The sequence below is a fragment of the Zalophus californianus genome, chromosome 1 (assembly GCF_009762305.2).
Source record: "Zalophus californianus isolate mZalCal1 chromosome 1, mZalCal1.pri.v2, whole genome shotgun sequence".
Lineage (NCBI taxonomy): Eukaryota > Metazoa > Chordata > Mammalia > Carnivora > Otariidae > Zalophus > Zalophus californianus.
Window position 1 is genome coordinate 151,863,152 of NC_045595.1, and position 12,515 is coordinate 151,875,666.

The 12,515-nt window shown below is 39.4% G+C and overlaps 1 protein-coding gene across 2 annotated transcripts in view; it reads left to right on the forward strand.

Annotated features, from left to right (window-relative positions):
* GSK3B (glycogen synthase kinase 3 beta) overlaps positions 1–11,188 on the forward strand; it is a 205,888-nt gene extending 194,700 nt beyond the window's left edge. For both annotated transcript variants that reach the window (XM_027587005.2, XM_027587006.2), the window contains one exon: positions 5,654–11,188. In XM_027587005.2, the coding sequence (XP_027442806.1) occupies positions 5,654–5,721 (68 nt within the window). In that variant the 3' untranslated portion in view covers positions 5,722–11,188. The remainder of the gene's footprint in view (positions 1–5,653) is intronic.
* Positions 11,189–12,515: the final 1,327 nt, after the last annotated feature.

The following is a 12,515-nucleotide window of genomic DNA, read 5'->3' on the forward strand; positions in this document are numbered from 1 at the left end:
GATTCATGGTAGCAGAACGTTTGGAACCCCAGCCTCTTATGTTTACTCACTGTGCTTTCCTCTCAGCCTATTTTCTTATTATTTGCTACTCTCTTTTTATTTAAACACTTTGGCAACAGTTTATAAATGTGGGACCTTCCATTCACTCTCCTTCCCTCCCCATTGGCACATTTGATGAAACACTTTTGGAGGGAGAATGGACAGGACTTGCTGATGCATTAGGTGTAGGGGGATAGGGAAAGGAAAGAATCATGGTGACAACTTTTGGTTTATGACCTGAGCAACTAGGTGGGGCATTTTCCTCAGTATTGAGACAGCTGCTCAACAAATCCATGACTCACTTATCTAGCAACTCTTACAGGTGTCTGACAATCTAGGAGGTGGGGGAGAAACTGTGAGTCCAATCCTAAAATGTCTGTGTATCATACATGGAATTTTACACATCAGAATTTTCTCTAGAACAAAAATTGCAGCCTCGTGGATTCTATTGGGAACCTGATACCTTAGGGGGCTTCACCCTTGGCTTCACTATGAAGTTGCCCTACTTGTCATTTTTACCTCTGAAGTCACACAGAATAAAACTGGTTTCAGTAAATACATCTACAAACTCCCTTTGCCATATCCAGCACAAAAGCCATAGAACCATAGACTCTTCTTAGAATTAGGGGAAAAACAAGGGATCATCTGATGCAATTTTCCTTGTCTTTTGTATATTTTATTAGGAACATACCTACATATCTTATAGAGGGAGTTGGTCAGATACACTCATGAGCTTGTGGGCGTAAATTCTACCTGGCATTTAACTTATATGACCTATATATATGTTTAAGATACTCCAAAATTTAGCAGCTTAAAACAAGAATAAACTTGTATTATTTCACGTAGTTTATGTGGGTCAGGAATTAGAAGCAACCTAACTGGATGGTTCTAGGTCGGGGTCTTTTATGAGGTTGTAGTCAAATGTCAGCTAGGGCTGCAGATATTGGAAAGCTTACCTGGGGCTGGAAGATCTGCTTCCAGGATGACTCATTTATGTGCTTAGTGAATCAGTCCTGGCTGCAAGAGGCCTCAGTCCCTTACCATTTTTGTACCTCTCCGTGGGGCCACTTAAGTGTCTCACATTGTGGCAGCTGGTTTTCCCTGGACCAACTGATCTTAGAGGACAAGGTAGAAGCCACAGAATCTTTTATGTCCTAACCCTGAAAGTCATACACCATTGTCTCTGCAAATACCCTATTGGTTACATAGGTCAGCCCTATTACTGGGGGAAGGGACTACATTAGGGCATGGACACCCAAGAGACATGACTCATCGGGGCCCTCTTGGAAAGGGGCTACGACAGTGTATAAGAATGATCTTATGCCTTGGTCCCTCAAAGCTGATTATTCTCTCTGTTCCCCTTCAAGTCCATCTTTGGTTGATTGGTTGCCTGGTTCTGAAATAGCATCAGTAGGATGGTAATGGGCATTGGTTTCTAGGAAGCTTGGAAGTCAGTGAAATATCACCTCTGTAGTTTGCAAAACCCTTGTATCTCTGCATACCCCGTACAGACTGTTTGAGAATTAGGAAATAAAATAACTGTACTTTTAATTCTTATTATAAATTCACAGATCTGTTTTAATGTAGTAACCCTTTTAGACAATAGAAATAGGCTTCTAGAAATAGTGGACTAGGTAGGAGTTAGGTCTGAATGAAAGTCCCCTTAAGCTCTTTTCTTCCTTTGCTAGGAAATCTTTTCTGCTGTCCCTTGTAGTACCCATAAAGGCCATCATTCTCTTCCTCTAATATTTCTCTGCTCAGTTCTCCCATTTGTTAGCTCTGCAACCATGGGAACATTTGCTTAATTTCTTTGTGCCTCTATTTTCCCATTTGCAAATGGAGACATTTGGGGTTGCTCTATGGGCATGCAATGTACTTAGTATGATGTCTAGCATATTGGTAAGCATTCAGATGTTAACAGTTGTGCCACTGACATTATGGTGGTGATGATGTTATTGCAGTCACACCAAACTATACATTTATGTATTTTTTGATGTCTCTTTTGCCTTTCCACTTATTAAGCAATTACTATAACCCAGGTACTGTACTAAGCCCTTCCTAGGCCTTATTTCATAGGCAGGTGGTACTATCTCCATTTTACAGATGAGGAAATTGAGGCATAGAGAGGTTAAATAACTTGTTCCAGTGTCACATAGCTATTAAGTGGTACAGTTGGTTTTCATACTCACTGTTTGTGGAGTTGGATTAGATTGAAGAAAGATACATCATTGTGAATTTCAGGATAGCATCTCAAGACTAAAAATGCGACTGTACAGTCTTTGGTTATTCATAGTTGAATTGGATGCTTTATAATCAAAAGATGTTAGCTGATCCTTTCAACCATAATGCCAAGTAGCCTCTCTTTTTTGGTTGTTGCTGTTGTTATTTTTCATCTTTTTTTTTGCATTTTTTAAATTTTATCATGTTATGTTAATCACCATATATTATATCATTAGTTTTTGATGTGTGTTCCATGATCATTGTTTGCATATAACACCCAGTGCTCCATTCAATACGTGCCCTCTTTAATACCCATCACCAGGGCGCCTGGATGGCTCAGATGGTTAAGCGTCTGCCTTCAGCTCAGGTCATGATCCCAGGGTCCTGGGATCGAGTCCCACATCGGGCTCCCTGCTAGGCGGGGAGCCTGCTTCTCCCTCTGCCTCTGCCTCTCTCTCTCTCTCTGACTCTCATGAATAAATAAATAAAACATTTAAAAAATAATAATACCCATCACCAGGCTAACCCCTCCCCCCCACCCTCCTCCCCAGTAGCATCACTTTTACCAGTATGAATGTAAAGGCAAGGGAATGCAGGAGATAGGAGCAGAATGAATTGTACTGCTTTTAAGGAGTTACTGTTTAAATATTATATTTAAATACAATATATTGTATTTAAATAAATTATATATAATATTTTAATAAACATATATTTAAATAAATTATATATAATAATTTATATCTCATAAATAAATATGAGAAGAAATGTTATAGAAATTACAGTAAACATCCAAATCCAGTGACAATTTTTAGTTAATGTAACATTTTTATTATAAAAAGCCCATATTAATTCAACTATGTAAAATAAGTTTACAGAATTGGCGGTAGGAGCAAAGTAAGTATGTACCAAGAAGAACTTAGGAAATTTAGTTTTATTCGGTCAGTAAGCCAGGTGTTCTGTGGGAGCTACTCTTGAGTTTGTAGAGCTTTACGTTTTCTTTGTTGTGGGTTTCTCCTCCCTGTACTTTGTCTGCCTCTGAAAAACAGATCTCAGTTCTTTTTCTTACAAAGGACATATGTAATTTGGTTTTAAATGTAATTTGTTGCAGTAGGCAAAGGTTTTTTGTTTTTGTTTGATGAATGAATACAGTGCTGTGACTTTAGCTTTCAAGAATATTTGTAATCAAAATATTTAGCTGTTAAAATTTTACTTAACAGGGGATATGGAGATAATTCAGAGAAAAAAATATGAAATCATTAAATTACAAACCTGAGGAGCCTAAGTGTCTTCAAATTTTATTACTCCGAAGTTGAATTTGTTTCTTCAAATTTATGCATACAATAGGATTTTGCTAAAGAGTAAATTAACATAATGAACTGGACGGCTATGTAAATGAACCTTAGTGGGTGTCCTCCAGTGTAGCTGCCGCCTGCCATGCCTGTCATGGTCAAGCAGGTAAATTCCTCATGATTGGAAGACCAGAACATGAAAGTTGTACCTGTCCTCTTCACATATGAAAAGTGAGAGAGAAGTGCTATTTGATGATGATCATGCATAGGTTCTGAGTGTCATCCAGCGCATGGGAAATGCTACAATAAGTTTGGATTTGTGAGGATCATTATCATTCTGAAATAGCTCTGCGGCCTTGCAGGCTTTTTCTAGACTTGTTTAAAGCAGCCTGTGCTTGAATTATGAAAATGATTGTTTTTCTTGAGAAAGGCTTACAGGAACATGTGACCTGGACAGAAATTGGTGGTATCATTGTTGACAGAACTTGGGTGATCATTGAAGAGTAAAATTCCCGCTACGAAGGGCATATTTAAGAAAGACCAGGAGTCGTGAATGAAGTATTAGACATAGTTATGTAGTGATTATTGGAAAAGGCATGTATCTGCCTTTGGAGAAAAGTTCTGTGTCATATACCTTGCCACCTGTCCCATGTGTCATACCAATGAGTTAATATGACTCCGTGCGTGGACCCTGATGCTGTAATGTTCACGCTTATCTTCATGAAAACAGGATTAGAAGCAGCTTATAAGTGTTTTGAAGGAAATTAAATGAATTAAACATAACCAAAGTGAGAGATATAAACATTTCTTCCCCAGAGGCTGAGTTAAATGTATATAAGGGCAGATTATTTTGAGGGCAGGACAATCAGGAATTTAGAAAAGAAGTGTAGTTATTATAGAGTGGCCATTGGAATGATAAACTGAACAGCTAATCCTTAAGTAAAGAGTTCCTCTGTGTCGTTGGGGTCTTTCGTTTCTTGCTCTAATTAAAAAATTCAAACAAAAAAGATCCAAGGACAAATGTTGCATTCAGCCATGACAGTTGTTTACTCATTAGAGGATACAGGAGAACTTCAGTCTCTAGGGAGACAAAACTTCTGAACTTCAGAACCTGGTTCTGAACTTGTGTTTTTGGTGTCACCAGCTTTGATGGTCAAGGACAGTATGACTTCTAGGAAGATGGGTCTTAGAAGTTACCCATCCCAGTCAAGCCCCTTCTCTTCTTGTTCAGGGCTCAGGATAAAGTGTTGGGGAGAAAATAGGCCCAGCACTATGTATTAGCAGTCCACATGCATGATGACACAGGCACGCGGCTGGACTAACCAACTGAAACAGCAGTCTCTTGCCTACCTGAGATGCAGTGCTGATCCAGATGCAACTAAATGCCCACTTAAATGTTAATAGATGCTGTGAAATAATAATGGACCTTAAAGGGGGGGGCGGTAGGAGAGTTAAAGTTACATATATTTCCAAAAGATTAGGCGAAGTAAGCTCAGTGCCGAGATATTTGACTACAAGATGCTTTATTGAATTAAGTAAGTGAATCAGTCCTGCAGTGGCTGTTTCTTTTTTGCTCATTGTCTTCCATTTCTACAAATAATGAAGAAGGACTGAACTTAGAAAGTAAGCAGCTGAGGCTGATTTATGCATAGTGCTTCTGCCTCTCAGTGTGCTGACCCATGTTATGTTCAGTGCCTCCACCCATTTCACCCACTTAAGCAGATGGCATACCCTGGTTCAGAGTGTTCAGCAAGTTTTCCCAGCTGTGCACTGTTCACTTCTTTTCAAGTGAACCAGACTCCCAACTGAGTATTCATGCACGTACTGCTAATCCCAGCAGTAGCAGGAGTTTTGACAGAGTGGTCTCTGGCCCCAACTTATTCAAAGACGCTTATCTTCCCTGCACAAGGACCAGGCCAAGACATGGACTCAGCTCTAAGCAGAAAGAAATTCAGATTTCATAGTATTGGCCATATTTAAAACAACCTTTTCAGATACAGCTTGGAAGACCACACAGCTCACAGTCTGCAGTTGAGGCAGTATACTTTTCTCGTTGGGGTATTAAAGCATTGCTCATGCTCTCTCTTGGGACTTCTGATTTGCAGATGCTAATGCCGGAGACCGTGGACAGACCAACAACGCCGCTTCTGCATCAGCTTCCAACTCCACCTGAACAGTCCCGAGCAGCCAGTTGCACAGGAAAAACCGCCAGTTACTTGAGTGTCACTCAGCAACACTGGTCACGTTTGGAAAGAAAATTAAAAAGAGAAAAAAACCTGCTCATTTTAGTGTTCAGATTTTTTTATTATTATTGTTGTTCTTATTTAACCTTGTAAAATATCTATAAATACAAACCAATTTCATTGTATTCTCACTTTGAGGGAGATCCAGGGGGTGGGAGGGGTTGTGGGGAGGGGAAAGCGGAGCACTAGAACACACAATCTCTCTCCCACGACAATCTTTTTTTATCAAAAGTCTGCTGTTGTATACTTTAAAAACAGGACTCCTGCCTCATGCCCCTTCCACAAAAGAAGAAGACTTTGTTCTGTGCCGAAGTTTTTTTTGAACTTTGTTTTCTTTTAAAGTCAAGTGTAAGACTTTGGTATAGTGCACAGCTTGAAATTGGTTGGGAGCTTAGCAGGTGTAACTCAATGGGGACTTCAGTGTCACTTGTCAAATTCATCCATATCCTCGGGTATTTGAAGACTTGCCTTTGGTATGTTGGGGGCAGGTGTGGTAGACAAACAAGGAAATGTGTATCATTTGTATGTAACCCAGGGAGGTCAATAAAGTTTGAAGATTCTTAATTGACTTTGATAAGGTTTTGTTTTGCTCTTAATCAGTGCTAGTGGTGAAGAAACTTAAATTGGAGGCTATCAGAGGAGGAGCATGCGTGCTCTGAGGGTGGATCTTTGTTTGCCTGACCAAAGGTTCTCTGCAAATCTTAGTACAGTTTTAAACTGGTGACCAGAAGACTGAAAAGGATGTTGAGCCAGTCATTCTGGCTGCAGAGGTCAAAAGCTGATGAACCTGGAGGAAGGGGACAGGCCAAGAGCAGATCTCACCACTGTGAATGAATTTGTCCAGATTTGTTTCTAAAGTTGCTTCCCTTGGAAAGATACACTTGAGAGGACATTGTAGTTAAATAATGTGAACTGTAACAGTCTACTGGTTTATTTTTCATATTTTTAATTACAAATTGAGCTTGCAGAAATTGCCACATTCTGCACATAGTTCTGATTTTAAATCCAAATCTAGAATCTGTATTTAATTTCAGCTTTTTTTTAACCTCATGCTTTTAAAACTTTATTTATTGATGTATGTCAGATAGACCATTGTGATTTTAGTTGGTAGGAATATTAAGAACTACACATAAAAATGGTATAAACAGTCACGTGTACCTGCTGACTTTATAGGAAAGCTGATTATATAAATGTGTGTATGTATATATGTTATATATACATAGATTCAATACTGCCTTTTATTTTTGTGTTTGTCCACAGTATCAAAATCAACTGGTTGAAGCATGAGAAGAATGTTTCCCCCCCACACCCAGTTAAAAGTTTTTGTTTCTGTTTTCTTTGTGTATCAGTGAATGGTGTAAGACTCAGTTTCTGTTTTTGAAGAAAAAGCAATATTCCTTGGAAAGCAAAAAGGATTGAAGGATTATGTTTGCAGTGAGGAAATAGATTTTCACAACTAGTTTGTTTTATACTTTTAAGGTTGACATCTTTGTGGGCCTTATATACTCTAAAATGAACCTTAGTCACCTTGGTGCTTATGGGCCATTACTTGACCTATGAATCTTTAAGGCACAATCAGTTGTACTTTACATTTAAAGATCACTTGAGTGATGGCCGCCTTTCCCTTCTACCCACTCTTCCCTACACACTTTCCAAGGTTAGTTGATAACTGTAGGGCTGTAGAGCTGAGCCCTCGATCATGTGTAACCTCCCTTCCCCTTCCTCATTGCCACCTTAGGTCGTGTCAGGGGTCTTGCCCTCCCGGTGGTTTGGAAGTGGAGTCTCCTGGCAGCCCTCAATGCAGGCCCCGGTACCCTGTCCTGCTTCTTTACCAAGTGCGTGCGACTCTCCAAGAGAGTCCTACTGCCTGCTGAAGTGAACCAGTACCCAGAAGGGCAACTGTGAGCCATCTTAGTTTTCACTCACTGTTTAGCTGAGCTCTTAGGCCACAAAAGGGGTTTCTCAAACCTCTGGTTATATCCGAGTTCATGAGAAAGGAAACACATGCAGTCAAACCAAATCGAACAAATTGACCTTTACATTTCATAATGCGCTTCTGAGAGCTAATTAAGCTTTGAAAGAAGTCTGAATCAAAGTATTTGGCCGGGTAATTCCTAAAGGGAATGGCTTTGGTAGACCATTTTCAGAAAGGATTTATAAAAAAGCTGAACAGCAGGTCTATGACAGAGAAGTGGACCTGCTGTCACACCAAACTGCCCAGCCAAACATTTGGACACAGACACTACTCTGGACTTGGTATATTTGCTAGAGTCCATAAAAATCTGTGCTTGTTTTAGGAAACACTCCCCCCTCCTTTGCCCCCATAAATGGGGTAAGAGAAGAAGAGAGAAAAGTCAGATGCTTTTCTTTCATTCCTGTGTGTATGTGTGTGAGGGCTGAGGTGTATGATTTTTCTTTCTCAAGGATCATGGCGGTATCACAGAACTCTTTTATACAAGTGAGATCCAGGTCTCTGAATATCTTTTTGTAAATAATAATAATAATAATAAAAAGCTCCTCACCAAATTCAAGCTTGTACATTATCTTTTCTTTCAATGTTTTTAAATTTAAGTTTTATTGTTTTGTATGTAAATATGTGGACCCAGGAACTGTTAATTAATGAGCAAAAAGTTACTGTTCAGGGCAGTGATTCTGTTTAATAATCAGACAAAATGTAGACGAGCTTTTTAAAGCCATATAGTTTTAACTCTGTACAGTAGGTACCGGCCTGTATTATTGTAACAATAACTCTAGCAATGTATAGTGTATCTATATAGTTTGGAGTGCCTTCGCTTCCATGTGTTTGTTTTTTGTTTTTATTTTTCATTTTTCAAATTTTAATTGGTTTTTCTATCCGTGTCTCCTGTCCTACCCCTTTCCCTTTGAAATAATAACTCACGCCTAACAGTGTCTTTGCCCCTTCCACAGTTAATTTCAGTGATACCATGCTCAGGAGTGGAAAGAGGAAACCGTGTTCATGATCTCACTTCATTTAAGCCCTGCCTTTGTTTTGGTTCTGAGCAGCTGTTTCCTCCTCAGTCAGTAGCAGTGACCGGTTTCATTTCATACTTAGTCCATCCAGGGACTTTGTGTCGTGCCAGGGAGCCCTAGAGCTGGAAGAGACTGAATAGATTCAAGTTTGCTCATCTCTTCCCCAAGTCCCAACCATGGATCTTACAGACAGCAGATTCCAGGAGCCTTCCATGGTCTCTCCCCCTTATCCACTTCCTTCCCAAATGAAAGAGAGAGAGACAGTTGGTTTTTATAAATCCAAGTTTCTTAATAGTATCAGGTTCTGCTCCGTCAGTGGTCTACAATGCTCTAGTGCAGTTACTAGTGGTTACTGCCCCGAGCGCCACCGAGCCGAGAGGACTGTCGTGTTAACAAGGGAACTCAGCCCATCCCCTCCCTCCTGCCCCCTCGCCCCCTGTTCAGTGAAATGTCATTTTCATTTCCTTCTTTAAAAATAAGTTTAATTCTTACTGTGTGCCCATCATGAAGGCCTTTTTTGAAAGAAAAAAATCAAAATCATTTGTTTTGCCTCCAAGTACTCCATATAAGATGTCTTGAGTAGAAGAAAAAACAAACTTTACCAAACCAAAGGTTGCTATTTTTTGAAACATCGTGTGTTCATTCCAGCAAGGCAGAAGACTGCACCTTCTTTCCAGACATGTTGTGTCCGTTTTTTAAGTCCTCTTAATTTTTAGACATATTTTTGGTTTGTGTTTTAACAAAGCCTGCCTAACCAGTCATATTGTCTGCACCAATACAAAGGTTTCTGAGAGGACTATTGTATTCTCTATTCCTGTGGATATAAAGACACTGGCATTTCATTTCTTTTTCCCTTTCCTTTTTAAGGGATTTAACTTTGGAATCTTCCAAAGGAAGCTTGGCCAATGCCAGATCCCCAGGAGTTTGGGGGTTTTTTTCCTTTGTTTTAAACCAAAATTGTATCTGATTTCTATTGTTCATGTTAGTGATCATCTAATCGCAGAGCTGAACACTTTCTCCCCTATATAGAAAAATAAACTAAGCATGCTTTACAATATTCTGGTAGAAACCTGAGCCACTGAAAATACGACAACTAGAAGCAGAGTAGAGTCCCAGACTAAGGTCTGCGTTTGAGAGGCTTTGAAAGTAATCCCTGGGGTTTGGATTATTTTCACAAGGGTTATGACGTTTTATTCAAGTTTGTTGCTCCGTTTTGCACCTCTGCAATAAAAGCAAAATGACAACCAGTACATAAGGGGTTAGCTTGACAAAGTAGACTTCCTTGTGTTCATTTTTAAGTTTTTTTTCTTACTATATCTGTCTACAGGCAGATACAGATAAATGTATGAAAATGTGCTTGCCTGTAAAATTTGCATTTATAAATGTGTTGCCGATGGATCACTTGGGCCTGTACACATACCAATTAGCGTGACCACTTCCATCTTAAAAACAAATCTAAACAAAATTTATTATATATATATATATATATAAAGGACTGTGGGTTGTATACAAACTTGCAAACACTTGTGCAAATCTGTCTTGATATAAAAGAAAAGCAAAATCTGTATAACATTATTACTACTTGAATGCCTCTGTGACTGATTTTTTTTTCATTTTAAATATAAACTTTTTTGTGAAAAGTATGCTCAATGTTTTTTTTCCCTTCCCCATTCCCTTGTAAATACATTTCGTTCTATGTGACTTGGTTTGGAAATAGTTAACTGGTACTGTAATTTGCATTAAATAAAAAGTAGGTTAGCCTGGAAATGAAATTAAAATTCACAAGTGTGTGGTCTTTATTTCAGTACCCAACCCTCTTTTCTTTACCCTATTTTGCTACTGCAATATGTAGTCACATCACCATCTCCGTTCCTCCAATTAGAGAAACATGGATCTTTATTATGAAACCAAGATATGAACACCAGTTCTCGTTCTTTAAATGACCTTATTCCATTGTATAGCCCCAAGAGGTGCAGCTTCCATCTTGGAAACCTTTGGATTTGATGTAGAGGAAGCTTTGCAGACACTGCTTTGAAAAGAAAGAAAACGTCCTTGAAAGGGACAAATTTTTTAAAACGTGTATAAGCTGCTGTCTTTGATTACTGTGTTCATGGTTTGGTGTAGCTGTATTTTCTTTTAACTTTCATCCCATTAGTAATGGTCTTTGGGAGTATCTGTAAAATATATGAACACCACAAACCGTGGGGTTGTACCTCCCAGGTAACCAACACATGTTGTGTTTGAATCTGCTCATTTCCAATACTGGATGATGTATGTAAACATGTTATGTCTCTTAGTGCAAAAAGAAACATTTTTTTAGGGCTGGCTCACTCTGTCAGGCCTAATCTAAAGGCTAGATATAAAGTCATGTGACTGCTGCTTCAATAAAAACAAATTTATATTGGATAAAGTCTGCTCCTCTGTTTATTTGCTCATTTTATTTATTGTGGCGGTGGGGTTGGCCAATGTTTGAAAAATAGTTAAAACATGTTTACCAGTTGCAGGGGGTTGGGGAGAAGAAGGGAACAATGCAAACATAAAGATAGCGCTTGTGGGATGGGCCTCCTGATGGCACTGAAGTGCATTTGTTTGGGATTCACTACTATTATATTTCCTGCCCTATTTGAGTTGCAATTGAGCAAGATGCCCTTTTAACTTAAAGCCTGAAAGACTGCATTTTTAGTTTTGGAGGTCTTCCAAAAAGTACCGACCAACCTGTCCTTTGGATCACATTTCAGGAGAACAGTGGTAGTGGAGGCCATTTCATAGGTGTTCTAGAAAGAGTAGTGAGGAAAGGGAGGGGTCAGGTTGCAGAGCTGCTCTTCATGGAGAAGTTTGTGAAAGGAAGTGACCCAGAGTGATGATACAGCCACCCATTTCTCAGGTGTAAAATATTCATCTGCTCACCAGCACCTTCAGACTTAGGAGCGCTGTGGGCATGTTAAGGGAACAGGTCTGGAGGAAACGGAAGCTGCTGTGTAACATGGCATGATGAGGCCCACGAGTTGTTAGAAGCTGGGAAGGGATGGCCAATCCAATGTTTCTCTTTACATCCTCTTCTCTAGAAAGGAGAGGCCACCCAGCCTTCCCACAAGAAAACTTGTTGATGTCAACGCTTTCATTGGATCCTTAATGTCTGGGCCGGATAGAGATTAGCTGTTGAGTGCCTCTGGCTAATGAGGGGGCCAGAAGGCAAGCAGTACTTACTTAGAAGCGCTTTTCTCCTGAGCTTTGCAGACAGACTCCATCCTCACCTGAGACAAGACCTAGAAAATGCACAGCAGCCACAGAGATGCCTAGAAACTGACAGTTCTGTATGTTCAAAGGCTCAGAAAAGGGAGTAATGGAGCAATCCAAACGTTTGAGAGGAGCAAAGTGGAATCTGGCTCCTAGCCCTATAAAGTCAAGATCCACAAAACTATTGAAGTATCCTGTGTGAGCAATTTGGTGTATCTCACCTTGAATCTTAACTACACTTGGACTACAATAATTTTTATATGATATAGAAATCCTCTGTACATATCCATTCAGCTACGCAGGTATTTTTAAAATCAATACCAGGACATGGGAGTTTACATCCTATCTTAATTTTGGCTTACTGTAGCCTATATTTAACAATTTTGGGCTCTTGAATGAATAGCACATTCAAAATTATTTCAATGGGGAAGAGGAGATGCATATGATTTATGAATACAGTTGAATAAAATTCCTATTTCCCAATGAGTGTAATGAG